Here is a 15,527-nt window from a genome sequence, read left to right on the forward strand (position 1 = left end):
TCCCTCCCCTCCCCTCCCCCTCCCCTCCCCCTCCCCCTTCTCGTCTCCTTCCTCCCCTCCCCTCTCGTCTCCTCCCCTCGCACCTTTGCCAGCTCATCCTGCAAGTCTCTCTGCACATTCTCCGCCTGCTGGAGAAGCCGCTGATGCCTGCAGCACTGAAAGTCAAGCGCGGACAGGAGCGAAGGAGAAGCCAACTTTGACACTTCAGCCTTGAGCGACGAGATCGTCTGCAGTGCAAGAGCTCAGCTACTCACAGCTCCTGCCTCTCCTCTCCTCTCCTCTCCTCTCCTCTCCTCTCCTCTCCTCTCCTCTCCTCTCCTCTCCCCCTACCGAGTTGAATTGTGCGTTGCGAGAGCAGGAAGTCTTGCTGATTCTGTCGTTCTCTTGCTGCGAGAGCGGTGGTCAGCTCCGACTTCGATGCCGAGATCCTCCACCTCCAGTTCCTTCACGGCCGCTGTCAAGCTCTCCACCTGCTCTTCCAGCTCTTTGACGCGATCCTACTAGGAGTCAGAGCGGCTCGACGGCTTTTCAGCTTTGCCTTCATGTGATCCTCCTTCTTTGCCCAACTCGCCCGGGATGCAGAGAGCTCCTGGTCCTGCTTCTTCATCAGAGCTGTGAGCTCCTTTTCATGCGCAGCCTCCATCTGCATCAACGGTTGACAGATGTCGTCACGCCTCATCCCTTGACCTCGGCCTTGTTGTCTGCTGCTTCTTTCCTGATATGCCGCAACTTCTCTTCCACTGTGGAGCAGGAGCGTGAGAGACATCGAGGGACAGGAGACTGTCACATGTCAGAAGCTGATCTCTCATATTCTCGCATTCTATCTCCGTCGAGGCATAATGTTCCTTCAGGCTCGAGATCTCAACGATGCCGTCACGTCTCAGTCTTGCATGCAAGATTCACCTGTGTGCTCAGCGTTGCAACTTTCCTTTTCTCGATGGCGAATGCCTCCTGATAGAGCAGTTCAGTCCCATCCACGTACTCAGGGTACCACGATACCTCAGCGCGCATGGCGCGGAGCTTCTCCTTGTCAATCGACTTCTCCAGCAGTTGTTTCTGTGCCAAGATCACAGAGGTTCGCATGCCTCATCAAGACTCTCTCTCCATTCCTATCGCCGCACCTGAATCTTCATCTTGCTGGTTTGACATCGGAGATCCTGGAATCAAAGATCAAGTTTGGCCTCTAGCGTTTACAGCACTTCACCTCCATCTCGCTCAGAAGGTTCTTCTTCTCGTACTGTATCATCGTCAGCTCCATGCTCGCCTTCTCGTCTGCAACAAGGTTCGCTAGCGTTCACAATGAATTGCAGCGGATCGACCTTGTTTGCTCTTGGACTGGCTCTTGTGCATGCTCTCTGCCACGTCCAGGAGCTTCGACGCCGACAACGCCATTTCATCATATTCGCTCAGGATGTCGCTCGTTACGTCTGCCACTTGCTGCTCCATCTCATCGATAATCGACAGGTTATGACCCGAGGAGCTTGCTTCCCGTTCGCTCGAGCTGTCGTTTGCTCCCGTCGCGTTCAAGCATCGGCATACTGAAACTCTGGAGAGGATCGTCTGGAGACAGAACTCTAGCTCGGTCACCTTGCCGTCTAGAACGTAGGTCAAGTGCGCGAACCAGGCTAACGCTGAGTCAGGAGTCCCATTGCCGACTGACTCCGTCTGGTCCGAGGAAACCTCCCAGATCTCCGACAAAGAATCCCAGCTTTCCTGCGGGTGAGCAAGCCTGGCCTTGCCATTGTCGTGATGCTCCTTTCTGGTTTTCTCTTCTGTCCGCCTCCTCCCGGAGGCACTCAGAGCCCTGGTTCTTCTGCCAACCATCATCGTGGCCTCTCAACATAGCCATGCGGTGGATTTCATTGTGCTTCTATTGCTGTTGTAGAGGGTTTTCATTCCATCCTTGACGTGGTTCCTTGCGCTGCTCCTCCTTCCCTCGCTCCTTGCTTGTTCTCCCTTCCCACCCTTCGCTATTCTGCCACTAGCGAGCGTCACCCAAAGCAAGCCCTAAAAAAAAGTCAAGACTTGAGACTCTCCGTCGGCCGCCGGGCCGGGCGGGCCCCGGTCACCGAGTCATGCGCCGCGGCCTGCGGGGAGTAAGTGACGGTATCAGTTAAGTTTGGGGGACAGCAGTTGGCAGGATGAGGGTTCTCGCCGTTTGGCCTGCGGGACAGTTGTCAGGGTCAAGCCTTTTCGTCCGAGTCTCCTGATTGTCCTCGTACTGATTTTTAACTTAACTTTGAGTTAAAAAGGCGACCCCCCCGCGCCCGTACTGATCTTTGACTGGGCAACTTGCCATGTCCTGACGGTGAGGAGTCCGTGCCAACGGGGGCTTCGGCAACTTCGCGGCCGGCCCCGGCGGAACGCCCGGGCCGGGCCCCGGGTCACTGAAAGGCAGAAAGAGTTTGGTTATGAGCTGTTGGGTTAGAGTGTTCGTCAAGGGGGAGGTGGGGGTGTGAGTTGTGGGGAAATGATGGGGTAGTTTTAGGGCAAAGGGTGGGGTGAAGGGAAGGTGGGGTGGGGGTAATCGAGATTGGCTCATACAGAAATGGAGGAGCCGCTGCTCGGTAAGCGAAGCGGATACGATGGGAACGGGATGCGAGATCGAGGAGAGGGAAGAGGAGGAGAGGAGGAGGAGAGGAGAACAAGTAAGACAAGGAGGAAAAGTGCAGAGATAAGGGCAAGGAGCAAGGCAAGGAACATGAAGGATACGAAGAGTGTCGGTGGAAAGAAGTGACGATCTGGTGTGTTGCTGTTTCTGGTGCTGATGAGCATAAAGAAGAAACATGACCATGTGGAGGAGGAAAATGAAAGAAAAACTATGATCGCGAAGTGATATATTCTGCGTTAATGCAACAAGCGGCAGTGGAAAGAGTAGGGATGATGGTGGTCCGACAAGGGGATTGATCCTGGCGTTCTTGACAATATGAACAGGAAAGAGCAATGGACCTGACAGGAATGCTATGCTGAAGCTCCCTTGCAAGGTTGGTTCGGACTGCGCTGAGATTTCGATACTGCTTCCTTGTTGATTCGCATGATATTCCGTCACTCACTACCCGTTGAATCAAACAGGTCACGGGGATCACCGTGTCGGGGGTTCGCTTCACCAGCAAGGAGTTCATTCAACGGCTGCTGCAGAGAGCGCAGGAGAAGACGACCCATGGGGTGATGGCACTGCATGCTGACCCCTCCCTGACGCCTCCGCAGGAACTGGCAGAAGAACTCAGTCGAGCTTCAGGTCGCCTCGAGCAGATTGGAATCTTCCGTGCTGTGCGGTGTGAAGTAGACGCGGGTCAGAAGGATGACGATGTTGTCATCCTGGTCGATGTCGAGGAGAAAGGGAGACACACCGTCAGCACTGGGACCTTCGTCAACGAGGGAGAAGGCAACTTGGAAGTTTCTTGGACTCTGCGAAACTTTGGCATCAGTGCGGAGCAGGTAGTGTGATAGGTCTCGATGTAAAACTCACTCTTTCGGACCTTGTCGTTCAGGTGCAGAGCAGCGTCGCTTGTGGAAGCAGTGGGTCCAACGGTTTCCGTGTTGAGTTCGTCAAGCCTTACATCACGGACAACCTCTCCTTTCAAGCCAGCGCCTTCGAGGTGTGAGGGGTTAAAGGTTGGCGTGTGGCGAAGTGATCACTCTCTTGCTCCTACCTCCAGAATTTGAAACGCATCGCGACTCCCAGAAGTGTCGGAGAGAAGAAGACAGGGTTTGCAATGACTCTTGGTCAGGTGAATGAGAAACAGAGGACCTGACCTGTCGTTAAGTTCGACTTCCAGGTTGAAGGCTCCAGCTCTTTCACCTATGAGATCAGCAGGTGTGATGCTCTGCACAGCCTCTCGCTTCAAGTCTCACCAAGATGCGCCTCCAGGCGAAGTCTTGCCGGTGCGAGCCAAGACGATGGCTGGGAAAGCAAGGATATGACCAGCCTGAAATCTTCCATCATGCACACCTTTTTGCGTGACACGCAAGACAACAAGGAGTCGCCTACAAGGTAAGAGTTGCTGCACGAGGACCAGGCGTCACAGACTCTATTCGCAGAGGATGGCTCATCAAGAACGTCCTTGAGGTCGCGGGCATCGGAGGTCTGGGGTGCAAGTTCTGGAAGAATGAGGTTTATGCACAGGTGACGAGGCGGGAGGAGCGTCTTGCAGAGGGAGTGACGATCATCACTGCAGGTCCATCACAGCCCGTGGCGAGAGAAAAGCTTCCTCAATTCCATCACTCTGTCCTTGACTGGTCGGTTTGGAGTCTTGCAAACTCTCGGGGGCGACACTAGCAGGTGAGTCGCTGCGCAGGTAGGGGATAGAAGTGACTGGATGCTCTGAAAGATACTTCGATCGGTTTCATATGGGGGGAGCCTGGAGCCTGCGGGGGTTCAAGCCGAGGGTGACTTGCTTCCTTGCCGTCATGCCCTCTTGACTGCAGCTGGCAGAGTGTTGGGCCTTCGTTCGGGCATGGCTATGCTGGGACCGTGTCAGTGGGAGGAGAAGGTTGGGGAGCCGCATGTGACGTCATTCGAGTAACGGAACGACAGCGATGGCTATGGTGGACGCATCTCTTTCCGGGGATCTTCCTCTTCCTGCTAGCCTGTCAAGATTCACTAAAGCACGGTACAACGTGACGGCCACTTGGGAGACTTCTCAACGTCTGCAGGTTTCATGTCTTCGGCAACGTCGGCAACAACGTGGCTGTTCCTAGTGGCCCTCCTGTGCTCACCAAGTGCTCTCAAGTCTTCCGCGACGTCAGGTTCAGCTCGACCGGCTGCTGCTAGGGTTTCACGGGCCTTGCTCAGGTCTGCCGTGGGAGTGGGACTCTTAATCCCTACTCCACTCGGGCGACTGGAGATCAACCTATGTCTGCCCTTGCGGGGTTCTCAGGTGAAAACTCAGCTGGAAGGGAGTTGGATTGATTGTGACGCAGGCTGACATGGACAGAGCCTCTTTCGTACAGATTGGGCTTGTGCCGGTCTGACATACAAGGACGAATGGGAACTGCACAACGAGCAACGAAGAACCTCACAAACTCTAGACATTCATTACATTGCCTTATAAGCGTGATTACCTTACTACGAGATATGACGAGCTGAGAAAGGATGCATTTCATCATCCGAATCTGTATGGCCCTCTGCCGTCGCTCTTCCCGCTCGGTTCTCACTCGTCAAAGCTCCAACAGTCTGAGCGTCTGCCGTGCCCTCGATGGTCTCAGCTGCGCTCTGTCCTACCTGCTGCGACTCTTCGCTCTTGCACGTCCAGCAGCGAGCTTTCGGTCCTCGCCTGCAGTATGTACAAGCAAAGCACATGCACATCGTTCCCGCTATGCAAGGAAGGACACAGATCAAGACCACATTGATAGACGAACTGATCTTTCCTTCTGCTGTTGGTGGAAGGGGCGTGGTGGACAGCGGCAAGGTGGTCTCCTGTGGCGCGTAGGATAGCTTGGTTGTAGCTGCTTCAGTTGTCCCATCGACATACGGGCCAGACGTCGAAGCAGTTTGAGAACCTCCAACAAGGTACACGGACACTGAAGGATATTCCAAGATCTGCACATTCTGAAGCCCTTGTCCTCTCAGAGCCTCTAGAAGCTTCTCTGACCCCAGGTTAGATTGCACGCTCTTCCATTCCGCGTTCAGCTCAAGGAAGACTTGATAGCCCACATCGTACTCTACAGCCAGTGCCCGACGAGCTCCATGCACCTCCCGTATGTACGTGATGTTCACGCTACTGCTGTTAACCCCTGCTGCTGTCGCCAACCCCAATATGAACTTTCCTCTCATAGTCTCATTCAGGCTGCTCCCCACCCGCACTGCTCCTGTCAGCACGAGCAACTTCGTCCCAGTCGCTGTCCCGTCAGCCGTGTCGATGCACACAGCGTCTTGCGACGCCGAGTTCTCCCCACAGCTCACGAGCTGGCGCTGGTTTGCTCCACACCTCGTGCATGCGACACAGCTACCTCTGCCTCCCCCGCCGCACGCTGATCTGCGGTAGTCTTGGTTGCAGTACAGCTGAGAGCAGGCGGCGCATCGTCGGTTCGCGGAGGGCGAGCAGTCCGTCAGCATGTACTCGCTCTGCGTGCACGTGGAACACGTCAGGCACTCTCCCCGGGACCCGTTGCCGCAGCCAGACAAGTACTGTCCTCCAGTGCAGTTCTTGCTCATCAACTCACAGTCGTACGTCTGAAACTCGCCGACCGCTATCACTGTTACACCTTGGAACGTGGCCGGCTGCTGGGCTAGCCTCCTTCGAGCCCCTGGTACTCCGACCGAGCATCGACAAGTCACCGTTCCAGCCGTCAGGTCCACCCCTTCTACACTGCACCCGCTGTCTTCAAACCCTCCGTTGCTCCACCGCACACATCTCGCCACCAGCACAGACTGTGACGCAGTCACGACGGCCGTCCGGCTCACCGGCATCACGATCGAGACTTGAGATATCGGGTTGCTCACTGACATGGAAACTCCTACCAGCGGTGTGAGTGGAGTGGATCCGTTCACTGGACCGCTCACAGCTCCGTACATGTGAGCTCCTACTGTTACTCGCCCCGTCACTCCCGTCTGACCAGACGAGTATCGAAACGAGGCGTTCTTCGCCTCAAACATGCCCATCAACCCTGGAGGCACATCCAATACGCTCTTGCCTCCCACAACCCCCTCCACGTTGTCGGCAACCAATCGATGTGACGAGTACTGCTGTACGTACTGCACGCTTTGACCTGTTGCAAGGCTGACTGAGAAACCCTCCGTCACCGCAGCCGTGTTTGACGTCACCCGGTCTAGGATGGGACCGTCCGTATATGACCCGGTCTCCATCCATTTCATGGCGACACCGAAGATTTTCAACACATGCAGCATGATCCCTTCCACTGTCTCCCCGGCATAGCGCTGCAGCAGACCATCCACCTGCTCGACGATCTGCGAAACCGATGTGTTGCTCTGCAAGCCCAGCTCGCTCCCTACGCTCTCAAGAGTGCTCAGCGCATCGGACATGAAGTCCGTAGTGGCCGGATACGATCCGTACGTGGGCTTCAGCAGCGACAGCATGTACATAATCAGCGTACGAGAATGAGACAAGTCCGTCACATTTGCATTCAGTTGAGCCACAAGCTCCAGTGATACCGAAGTGATAAGCTGGTTGAGTCCTGCTACGTTCTGCGTCTGCGCCTTCTCGCTCATGTCCTGCGTCACGCTGGACCAGTCACTCGCTGCTTGTAACAGCCTTCTCCCCGTCGTCACAGTCTTGACGGTATCCTGCATGACGGACGTGAAGGCGCCTCTGCCGTCCGACACAATCGCGTTCATCTGGATGGCACTGCTTGACGGAAGCCGCATGATCAGGTAGGGCAGCGTCGTGGGCTGAAACCACTTGGTGATTGTCTCCCCGTCCTGCACGTAGGAGAACCCGAACTCGTACGTCAGAGGCGTGTCTGGGTCTATCCAGTTCGCGCAAGTAACGACGAACTCGTCCAACAGCGGCCTACCTTGCTTCGTGCAGCTCCCAGAGTCTGACACCAGGCAGGCATAGCATGTCCCTCCCTGAGGAGGAGTGTTGACCAGGAAGCTCGACGACGATGTCCCCACGCTGCCGTTCACCGAGCACTCGACCGCTATGCTGTACGTCAGCCCCTGACTCAAGGCAGAAGACCCGCTCTCCATCAAGAAAATCGCCCCGTTGCGTCCGAAGGGGAACACCGACGCTACGTCGTAACCCACGTTGGGGGCGGGTGCGATGGTCCAGACATACAGAGCTGAAGGATAAGGACAAGAAGCCTCGTACACGAGTTTGTCTCCCTGGTTGACGATGCCCATGGCACCATCGTACGTCTGTACGTTTGACGTCAGCATCACCGCCGGCACGAAAGCTTTCGTGACTTGCACGCGCTTCGAGGCCGTTGAAGGAGTCTTGTCTCCCTTGGACACTACCAGCGAGAACGTGTAGAAGAGCTCTCCGGTGTCCGTCAGCGACCCTCCCGGGACGACGAGCTGGGCCCCACTGGGAAGCTCAAGCAGTTGCTGATTCTTGTTCAAGCACGGCATTGAGAAGGTTCCATCCGAGAAATAGCAACTCCAGTCGTAGGTCAGCCCCTGGTCAACGCCTTTCTTCACGTCAAAGTCTCTTGAGCTGCTTGCATCCAACCGGAGCTCCGAAACCTCCGACATCTGGATCAGATCGCCGCCAGCTATCGCACCCATCAGCGGCAGGTTCCCTATTGTAAGAGTGAAGCTCGCCGTCGTAGAAACCGAGCTGTCTCCCTGCAGGCTCACGCTGACGTCAAACGTGTACGTGTTCCCAGCTTGTAGCTCATACTTGGGTATCCAGAGCTGCGACGTGCTGCTCGGGACGTAGCTCGTAGACACGGCAACGCCGGAAGATTGCGACCACTGAAAGATCATGTCGTTCTTTGCTACTGGGCATGATGAGAACACAGCGGTTGCAGTGATAGTGACATCCTGATCTACAAACGTTGATAAGGGTGACTGAGGCGTGAAGACAACAGTAGGGGAAGGGAAGGCTTTCTTGGTTATCGACGTCACCGCCTCCTTGCTTGAGAAACCCAAGAAGTCCTTCACTGTCACTCCGATCGTGTATGTCTTCCCCGTCGAAGCCATCTCAGCCACTCCAGCTTCAAATTGTATGATGCTCGTGCTTGGCAGCAAGCTTGCAAGGAATGTGTTCAGCCCATCGTCGTTGAGACACCGCCACGTGTAGCTCAGCTGTCGAGCGCTCTTAGCAAGGGCTCGCACTGTGAGAGGCGAGCAAGGGTCCACCTCTTGTGGGGCGCTGATCTGCACCGAGGGGTACAGAGGAGAAAGAGGTTTCTCGACCCTGACAGCAGCAAGCATGGGCATCGAGACTTGATTTACAGACCGGATGCCTCTGACGGTGATGAGCGAGCTTGGCAAGACGGTGGCGCCGGGAGAGAGGAAGATGTTGAAAGCTTGATCTGTGGTCCACACGCATCTCGGTGCCGTCTGGCCGAGCAGACCCGCCTCGCTCCCCACGAAGCCATCGCACGAGGAGCCCGACGCCTGCATAAGGGACCGCCCGTCGGTTGCTTGATCCAGAGTCACGGTGATGAAGGCTGCGGTTGAGTCGAAGCTTGCTCGCGTCACCTTCGGGCTGGCCCAATACACAAAATCTGTGCGAGCAACGATCGATGGGTCAGACCTCATGGTCGCTTGAAATGTCACCGTCGACGACCCAGCCGATACTGTGCAAGCTGAGCATGTGTACTCGGGGGGATTAACAGAGATGATGACCATTGTAGTGTTGCATGAGACAACTGTAAAGTCTGCACGCAGTGAGCCTATCATGATGACGAGCTGGTCTTGAGCCGCGCTCCTGGTGGTGAGAGGAATGTTCTTGATAGACGCTATCAGCGGCGACGGGTTCGTCACAGACGCTACGCATGACCTGGACACGCACTTGAGCTCCCTCCTGTCATCGACCACCTGCATCTGGAAGGCCACCGTCCAGCTCAACATCGAGCTTTCACTCGTTCGAAGAGACACAGTACAGGCAATGCTGCCGATCCCTTGAATCGCCGGGATCTTCGTTTGGAATATCGCGCTGTGAGCGTCAACCACCGTCACCGAACGAAGTCCGCTGCTCGCGTCCACCACGCCTTCATCGCTTCCGAAGGTCACAACAAACCCAGCTGACCCTACAAATGTTCCATCCTTGGCGATGCTGACCGCTATCCAGTCTTCGATGTTTTCTACAGCCACTTCAACGATGTTGCCGTTCGACTGCTGGAGGTCTGACCAAGTCACGTACCCTGTCTGCGGAGACTTGCCGTTCCCGCACACGCCATTCACGATACACATGCTCCCGGGATTGCACGTCCTACAGAAGCGCACGAGCTTCACGGCTGGAGTTGGCTTGTAATACGTGAAAGACGTCGAGGCTTCTCTGATGAAGCCTCTCAGCGCTCCTGTGTTCACCTGCCGTACACTGACGCTTGTTTGGCCCGAGTTCATGCCTCCCAGCACAGCAGATGCCGGAGGTACGACGATCTGCATCTCTGTGTAGGCACTTGTACTTGTCAGCCGCACAATCCCACAGTACAAGCTGCAGGACGGCAGCACACACTGGCATTCGACGCTCCCGAACTTCAACGACACCTCTGCTGGAGACTTTACGATGGGGAAGTTGACGATGGTAAGGGTTGTCATGTATGCTTGGTCTCCCACTAGGCTCGGGTACGTCCTACCCTGTGACGTCGCCACGTTGGGTACAAGGCTTGAGATCGCAGGTCTGTTCACGTAGTCGAAGTAGAACTTTGCCGATGAGAGGTCATAACCATTCCCTACTACCCCTATCGCACTTCCAATGCTTTGAGCTGCCGGTGCAACATACGACAAGTAAACATAGTTCCAGGGCGAGGAGTACTGACGTAGAGTCCATCCTACTATCTGCGTGCTCTGCACGGAAACACTCAAGTTGCCAGGTGAGGGCAGCAGCCCCCAGGCTGACACGTTCATCTGGATGCCTCCGTCTACCGGACAATCGACTGGATCCACTTGAGCTTGCGGAATCAGATACGCGAAGTCATTATATTGCACCTTCTTGGTGCCGTTAGCGATCTCAACGCTGCAAGCACCTGGTAGAAACGAGGGAGGGACAACAAAGCTGAGCTGAAGCAGTCCGTTGACAACACCGAGCACTACGCTAGCAGTACTCGAAGAAACCGATCTCACGGTGAAGGTGATATTGATCCCTGCTTGCTCAGCCGTGCATTGCGAAGAGGCACATGGAGGCATAAAGTTCTCAACCAAGATGCTGGCCCTGGAAGATTGAGCTTGGCAGCTGACACTGCTTGGCTGCTTGCAGATGTACTGCGAAGAAGGTTGGAAGAGCCTAATCTTGGGAGCATTGCTCGCAACGTACTGAAAGTCAAAGGAAACCGTCTTGTACTGATACGTGACAGTGACCTGCGCTATCCCTACGTATCCCTGTAATGCTGGCATCAGGATATCTACGTCATGCACTGCACACTCCGGATACAAGCAGCTTGGGTTCTTTAGACTGATGCTCACTACACTGACCATCTTGACTTCATTCTGTGTGGTGTGCAGGCTGACATTCAGCTCTGTCACCGAAGTACCTGGTCTCAGGTAAGCAACCGTGAACTGAACTGCGGTATTCACGTCCGTCGGCCCTGATGTTGGATAGAAACGCATCAGTCTCGGAGGAGGAGTGTCTTGCACAGTGATTTGCATCTTCGCTCCTCGAGCGCATAACACTTCTCCAGTACAGTCCTTAGCACCAAGTCCGTACAAGGCACAGACTTCGAGCGATGCCCGATAGCAAACTGAAATCGATATCAACCCCACGGACCAACCCGACTTGGGGGCCGCTACACGTATCAGCAGGTTCGTGCTCTTGGAGTTTGACGCGAAGATGGTGCTGGTTGGCATGGACTGTTGACTTAGCGAGGAAGATGCTAAGCTATATAGGATTGACGAAGCATTGTAAGGGACCTTGAGCTGAGGTACGTTCACAAGCTCAGCTTGTAGAGTGAGATCATCTGTTCGCATGATGGTTGTCGGAGAGAATGATCGTACAGTTGCGTTCCCACTCAGCAAGCGAAGATATTGATACTGGAACGATGCCGTTCTGATTGCAGAACCCAAGGTCAACGTGAGGGTGACTGTTGCAAGCTGATCCTCATCGATTCTCACGGAAGGAATCGTCATCACTAGCGAGCCCGTGGAGCCTTGCAGGCTAGATCCTCTTGCTAGGCTCAAACTCTCCGTCGCAACAATCAGCTGGATGTCAGGAATCCTCAACATGATCTCGATGTCTGCAGGTTGAAGTGATGGGAAGTTACTAAACTCAACCAGCACCTTGTTCCCTCCAGTGGCCACACCAACAGTTTGATTCACAGATAGAATCGACGCGTCTGGAACCAATACTTGCTTCACGCAGAATTGTGCGTCGCATTGTGCAGCAGACACGCCTTGCAGCAGCAACACATCTGGAACCTCCTGCAGACTACAAAATGTCTCATAGTTGCACGGCAGGTACGTTGCTACTGAGCGAAGGTAGCTGCTTACCCCTGAGCCATTCCACACCATCAGCTTCACCGTCGCATTGCCCAGTGAGCTCAGAGGCGCCAGCAGCACCTTCAGCCGTGTCCGATTGCAGTCTGGGACCCCGGGCTGGCACGTGGCTTCATTGGAAAGCGACACCACCTGTGATGTGTATCCATTCACTGTGACATTGAGCTGACCAGCTTTCAAGTCTTGCGGACAGTTGGCAAGAAGCAACGTGACCTCCGTCCTGTAAGCAAGGGTTCGTCCAAATACTGAAGTCGACACTGGCACTCCATCGGGATTCATGCTGAGGATTCTCAAGGCAAAGCCGTCGAAGAAGGTATAGTCAAAGTTGACAGATTTTACGAGGCTTCCTGATGTGACGTTGATGGACACAAGCACGTGCTCTAAAGCTGGATACGCGGGCAACTTGACACGTATCCTTGTCACTTTATCGTCAACCCTGCTTGGAGGAGAGTCTATACTCGCTGCCATGGTCACACTTCCTTTGACCCCAGCAGTCAAGGCAGAGTAGGTCTCCCAAGGGAAGTTCACAAGGTATATGTCTTCATACAAGGATGCGCTTTGAGCACTTCCCTGAGTGGGTATTGGATTCACGATTCCAAGTACACTCATATCCTGCTGGAAAAAGCTGAAGCGACTTTGCTGGCAGCTTGCTCCACATCCGGTCGCTTTCATGACAACTGCAACCTCCCCCGGTGCAGTCGCAGGCGTGATGATGTTGAGAACGCACGAGAGTCGCGATGACAGTTTTGATATTGAGACGGTTCCTGCAAGTCTGTCACACGTTGTTGCTGCTGGGGCATCAGCCAGGATGGTCGACCCGAATTGCACTGTGAGGCATTGTGACGGCACATCAATGCAGCTCTCGATGGCCGTGGGATACCGGAAGTATCCAATCTCCACCTTGATGGCTTGACATCCAGTGCTCGGGCCAGATGTTGCAGAAACTGAGTTGAGCTGTTGTGGTGAAGCAATGTACGTGTAGTTGAAACGCACAGCTTTGAGAAGGTTGCTTGTCGGTAGAATGCGAACTTCCACTGTCTGCTGCGCATTCGATCCTACATCGAACGGCGAAGGAAACACTCTCACTTCCGTCACTTCAATCACAGACCTCAGCAAAAGCCAGTTGCTCGTCGACTGGTTCTTTCCTGCGATCTGTATTATCAGATTCTTCGTGGTCACCAAGGGAAAGTTTGCAATGCCAATGTCGATCGAGTTTCCTCCGGTATCCGGCCCCTGCGAGCTTGAGACATATTGCACGTAGGGCTCCCTGTCGTCATAATAACTCACTGTGAAGCAGTTGCTCACATACGGCCTACACGCGGTATCGCATGACATCTGCTGACAACACGAAGTAGGACAATCTACAACCCCATACACCAAGATCCCTCCTACTGTCCCTGCTGAAACAACCCCTTCGATCATATTAGCTTGCACCTCAAATTTGATGATTCCTGTACGAGTTTCGGCGTTCAAGGATACCAACAGAACAGGGAAGCAGTCCGAATAGCTAGTGCAGTTGTTGCGATACCGATATTTGCCCACCATGATTGTGTATTCAGAAGGCATGACCGATGAATCGATATTCTCTATGAAAAGAGACACCCTGGTAGTGGTGCTTCCCTTGGCCCTGATCGTATTCACACCAGTATCGCCATACTCGTTCAGGATCAAGTAGATCCTCGCTTTTCTATCATTGAAGAATAGAAATGAGTCGAAAGTAGCTTTTGCATCAGTGTTCTTCACGTTCACCATGCTTGTAGAGTATCTCTTATGATACACAATGACATTCGCGTAGCCAGGGGACACGGAATCACCGCTTGGGGATGACACATCGACGGTCATGGGACCGAGCATGTAAGACGCCTTCTGTCTCTGACAACTCTCCAGCCGTCCTGACAAAGAAGTCGCATTGGTCAGAGATGCGCTGACAAACAAGACTCCCACGTCCGTGCAGCCATTGCCTGCCGCGTCGGTCTCGGGAAAGTTTTGTATCGAGATTTGTATCCGCACTGGCTGCGACACTCCCCCTGTGGTGGGGAACATTGAAGCCACTTCAACGCTCGGAGCTGCAATGTACTGAAACTCCTGTAACTCCAACCGGAAAGTCGACGATCTCCGACTCAAGCTCCCAATGATTGTTGGCCTCACAGCAGCACTGGCAGACATCGGGGGCAGGAGAAACTGGATGGTCGCCAAGTTCGAACAGAACGGCGAAGCCTCGTATGTCACGCTTGACGCATCTATAGATTCGTTGGTTGGACTTATGACTATTCGCACAGCAGTGGCTGTGAGACCTGCAGGTACATTTGATAGTCGCACAATGTATGGAGTGTAGGAGAACCGATACCCCGACGAAGGAAAGGAATCAATCAATGTCACTGCTGTCTGGCTGATCAATTCTACCAGGAAGCTTGTGTTGCGAACACAAGGCGAATGCTGGCAAAGCATGACGTCGATGCCGTATACACCCATCAAGCTTGGACCAGATTCTATCACCACATCCAATGAGATGATCTGCTTGCTGGTATCGTACTGCGGAGAAAGAGCCGTAGTATTCATGGAAGGCGAAGAGACTCTAGTGATAGGAAGGTCCTCAATCTGAGGGGAGCGGATTACTATTCGAGCCACAAAACTTCGTCCACTGCATCCTGAAGATGGCGTCACACTCACAACAGACGGGAACTCCCAGCAAGTGCCTTTGCTTCCATTTCCGCATCCAGCCAAGTAAGTGCCCGGAGGACACTGGATCTCCGAGCATTCGTGACATACTCGATTCGAATATTGCGAACATGCAGAGTACTCGTACTGCGTGCCTGAACAAGCACGGCAGTCTGAACAGTTTGTGTTCTGGAACTTGGTGCAATTTGACGTCACGAATTGATTCGACAAACAGCGATGACACTGCGTACAAGTTCCTGCACTTCCATTGCCACAACCTTGAAGGTACTCACCAACATTGCATGGCCTCAGGTTGCAATCTGAGCACACACGATCTGCACTTTGACTGCACGATGACACCTCGTACTGGAAGGAGGAACAAACCTTGCAGCCTAAACACTCTCCCATGGAACCGTTCCCACACCCACTTCGATAGAAAGCATCTGAACAACGCAATGACGAGCAGTTCAAACAAACTCGATTTGACAATGAGCTGCCCGCAGAAAGCTGATACTGACTTGGCGAACAGATGCGACAATCCTCACAGCTACCTATAAGCCCGAAGCCACAAGTTTGCAGGTAACGTCCAGCCCCACAAACAACATGACTACAGTTGCGACATGTCGTGTCTGACGTCCCGTTGCAGCCTCCGGCATGTACTCGCCCTCCCTGCACTCCCGACATCCCCGGCACGTCCCTGCCAGCCCAAGCAAGAGTCAGTCTCCCCTCTCGGCCCTGCCCTGCCCTACTCCCTCTGACCCCTTGTCGACCTCGGTCCCCTGCGCCCAGCCCCTCCCCATCATCGTCC

The 15,527-nt window shown here is 54.3% G+C and overlaps 3 protein-coding genes across 3 annotated transcripts in view; 1 reads left to right on the forward strand and 2 right to left on the reverse strand.

The window, feature by feature from the left end:
• Window positions 1-1,824, reverse strand: part of GUITHDRAFT_110007 (hypothetical protein) — a gene marked incomplete at both ends in the record, with an annotated part of 2,863 nt that extends 1,039 nt beyond the window's left edge. The window contains 10 exons of the mRNA XM_005830812.1: window positions 84-147; window positions 331-454; window positions 502-643; window positions 688-740; window positions 788-860; window positions 904-951; window positions 1,000-1,056; window positions 1,122-1,157; window positions 1,205-1,272; window positions 1,320-1,824. Of these exons, the coding sequence (XP_005830869.1) occupies window positions 84-147; window positions 331-454; window positions 502-643; window positions 688-740; window positions 788-860; window positions 904-951; window positions 1,000-1,056; window positions 1,122-1,157; window positions 1,205-1,272; window positions 1,320-1,824 (1,170 nt within the window). The remainder of the gene's footprint in view (window positions 1-83; window positions 148-330; window positions 455-501; window positions 644-687; window positions 741-787; window positions 861-903; window positions 952-999; window positions 1,057-1,121; window positions 1,158-1,204; window positions 1,273-1,319) is intronic.
• A 724-nt stretch (window positions 1,825-2,548) lies between these two features.
• GUITHDRAFT_110008 (hypothetical protein) lies at window positions 2,549-4,974 on the forward strand (the record flags this gene model as incomplete). Its single annotated transcript, XM_005830813.1, has 16 exons — window positions 2,549-2,567; window positions 2,935-2,984; window positions 3,073-3,165; window positions 3,208-3,438; window positions 3,492-3,599; window positions 3,660-3,731; window positions 3,780-3,817; window positions 3,872-3,994; window positions 4,042-4,126; window positions 4,179-4,282; window positions 4,332-4,389; window positions 4,436-4,493; window positions 4,538-4,613; window positions 4,657-4,749; window positions 4,796-4,880; window positions 4,924-4,974. 16 exons carry the CDS (start codon window positions 2,549-2,551, stop codon window positions 4,972-4,974), a joined length of 1,344 nt encoding a protein of 447 aa, XP_005830870.1.
• Window positions 4,975-5,068: 94 nt separating this feature from the next.
• The window catches only part of GUITHDRAFT_110009 (hypothetical protein), a gene marked incomplete at both ends in the record, with an annotated part of 11,439 nt that continues 980 nt past the window's right edge, over window positions 5,069-15,527 (reverse strand). Inside the window, 3 exons of the mRNA XM_005830814.1 lie at window positions 5,069-5,115; window positions 5,158-15,162; window positions 15,271-15,416. Coding sequence (XP_005830871.1) covers window positions 5,069-5,115; window positions 5,158-15,162; window positions 15,271-15,416 — 10,198 coding nt within the window. The remainder of the gene's footprint in view (window positions 5,116-5,157; window positions 15,163-15,270; window positions 15,417-15,527) is intronic.

Source organism: Guillardia theta (genome assembly GCF_000315625.1).
Source record: "Guillardia theta CCMP2712 unplaced genomic scaffold GUITHscaffold_43, whole genome shotgun sequence".
Taxonomy (NCBI): Eukaryota; class Cryptophyceae; order Pyrenomonadales; family Geminigeraceae; genus Guillardia; species Guillardia theta.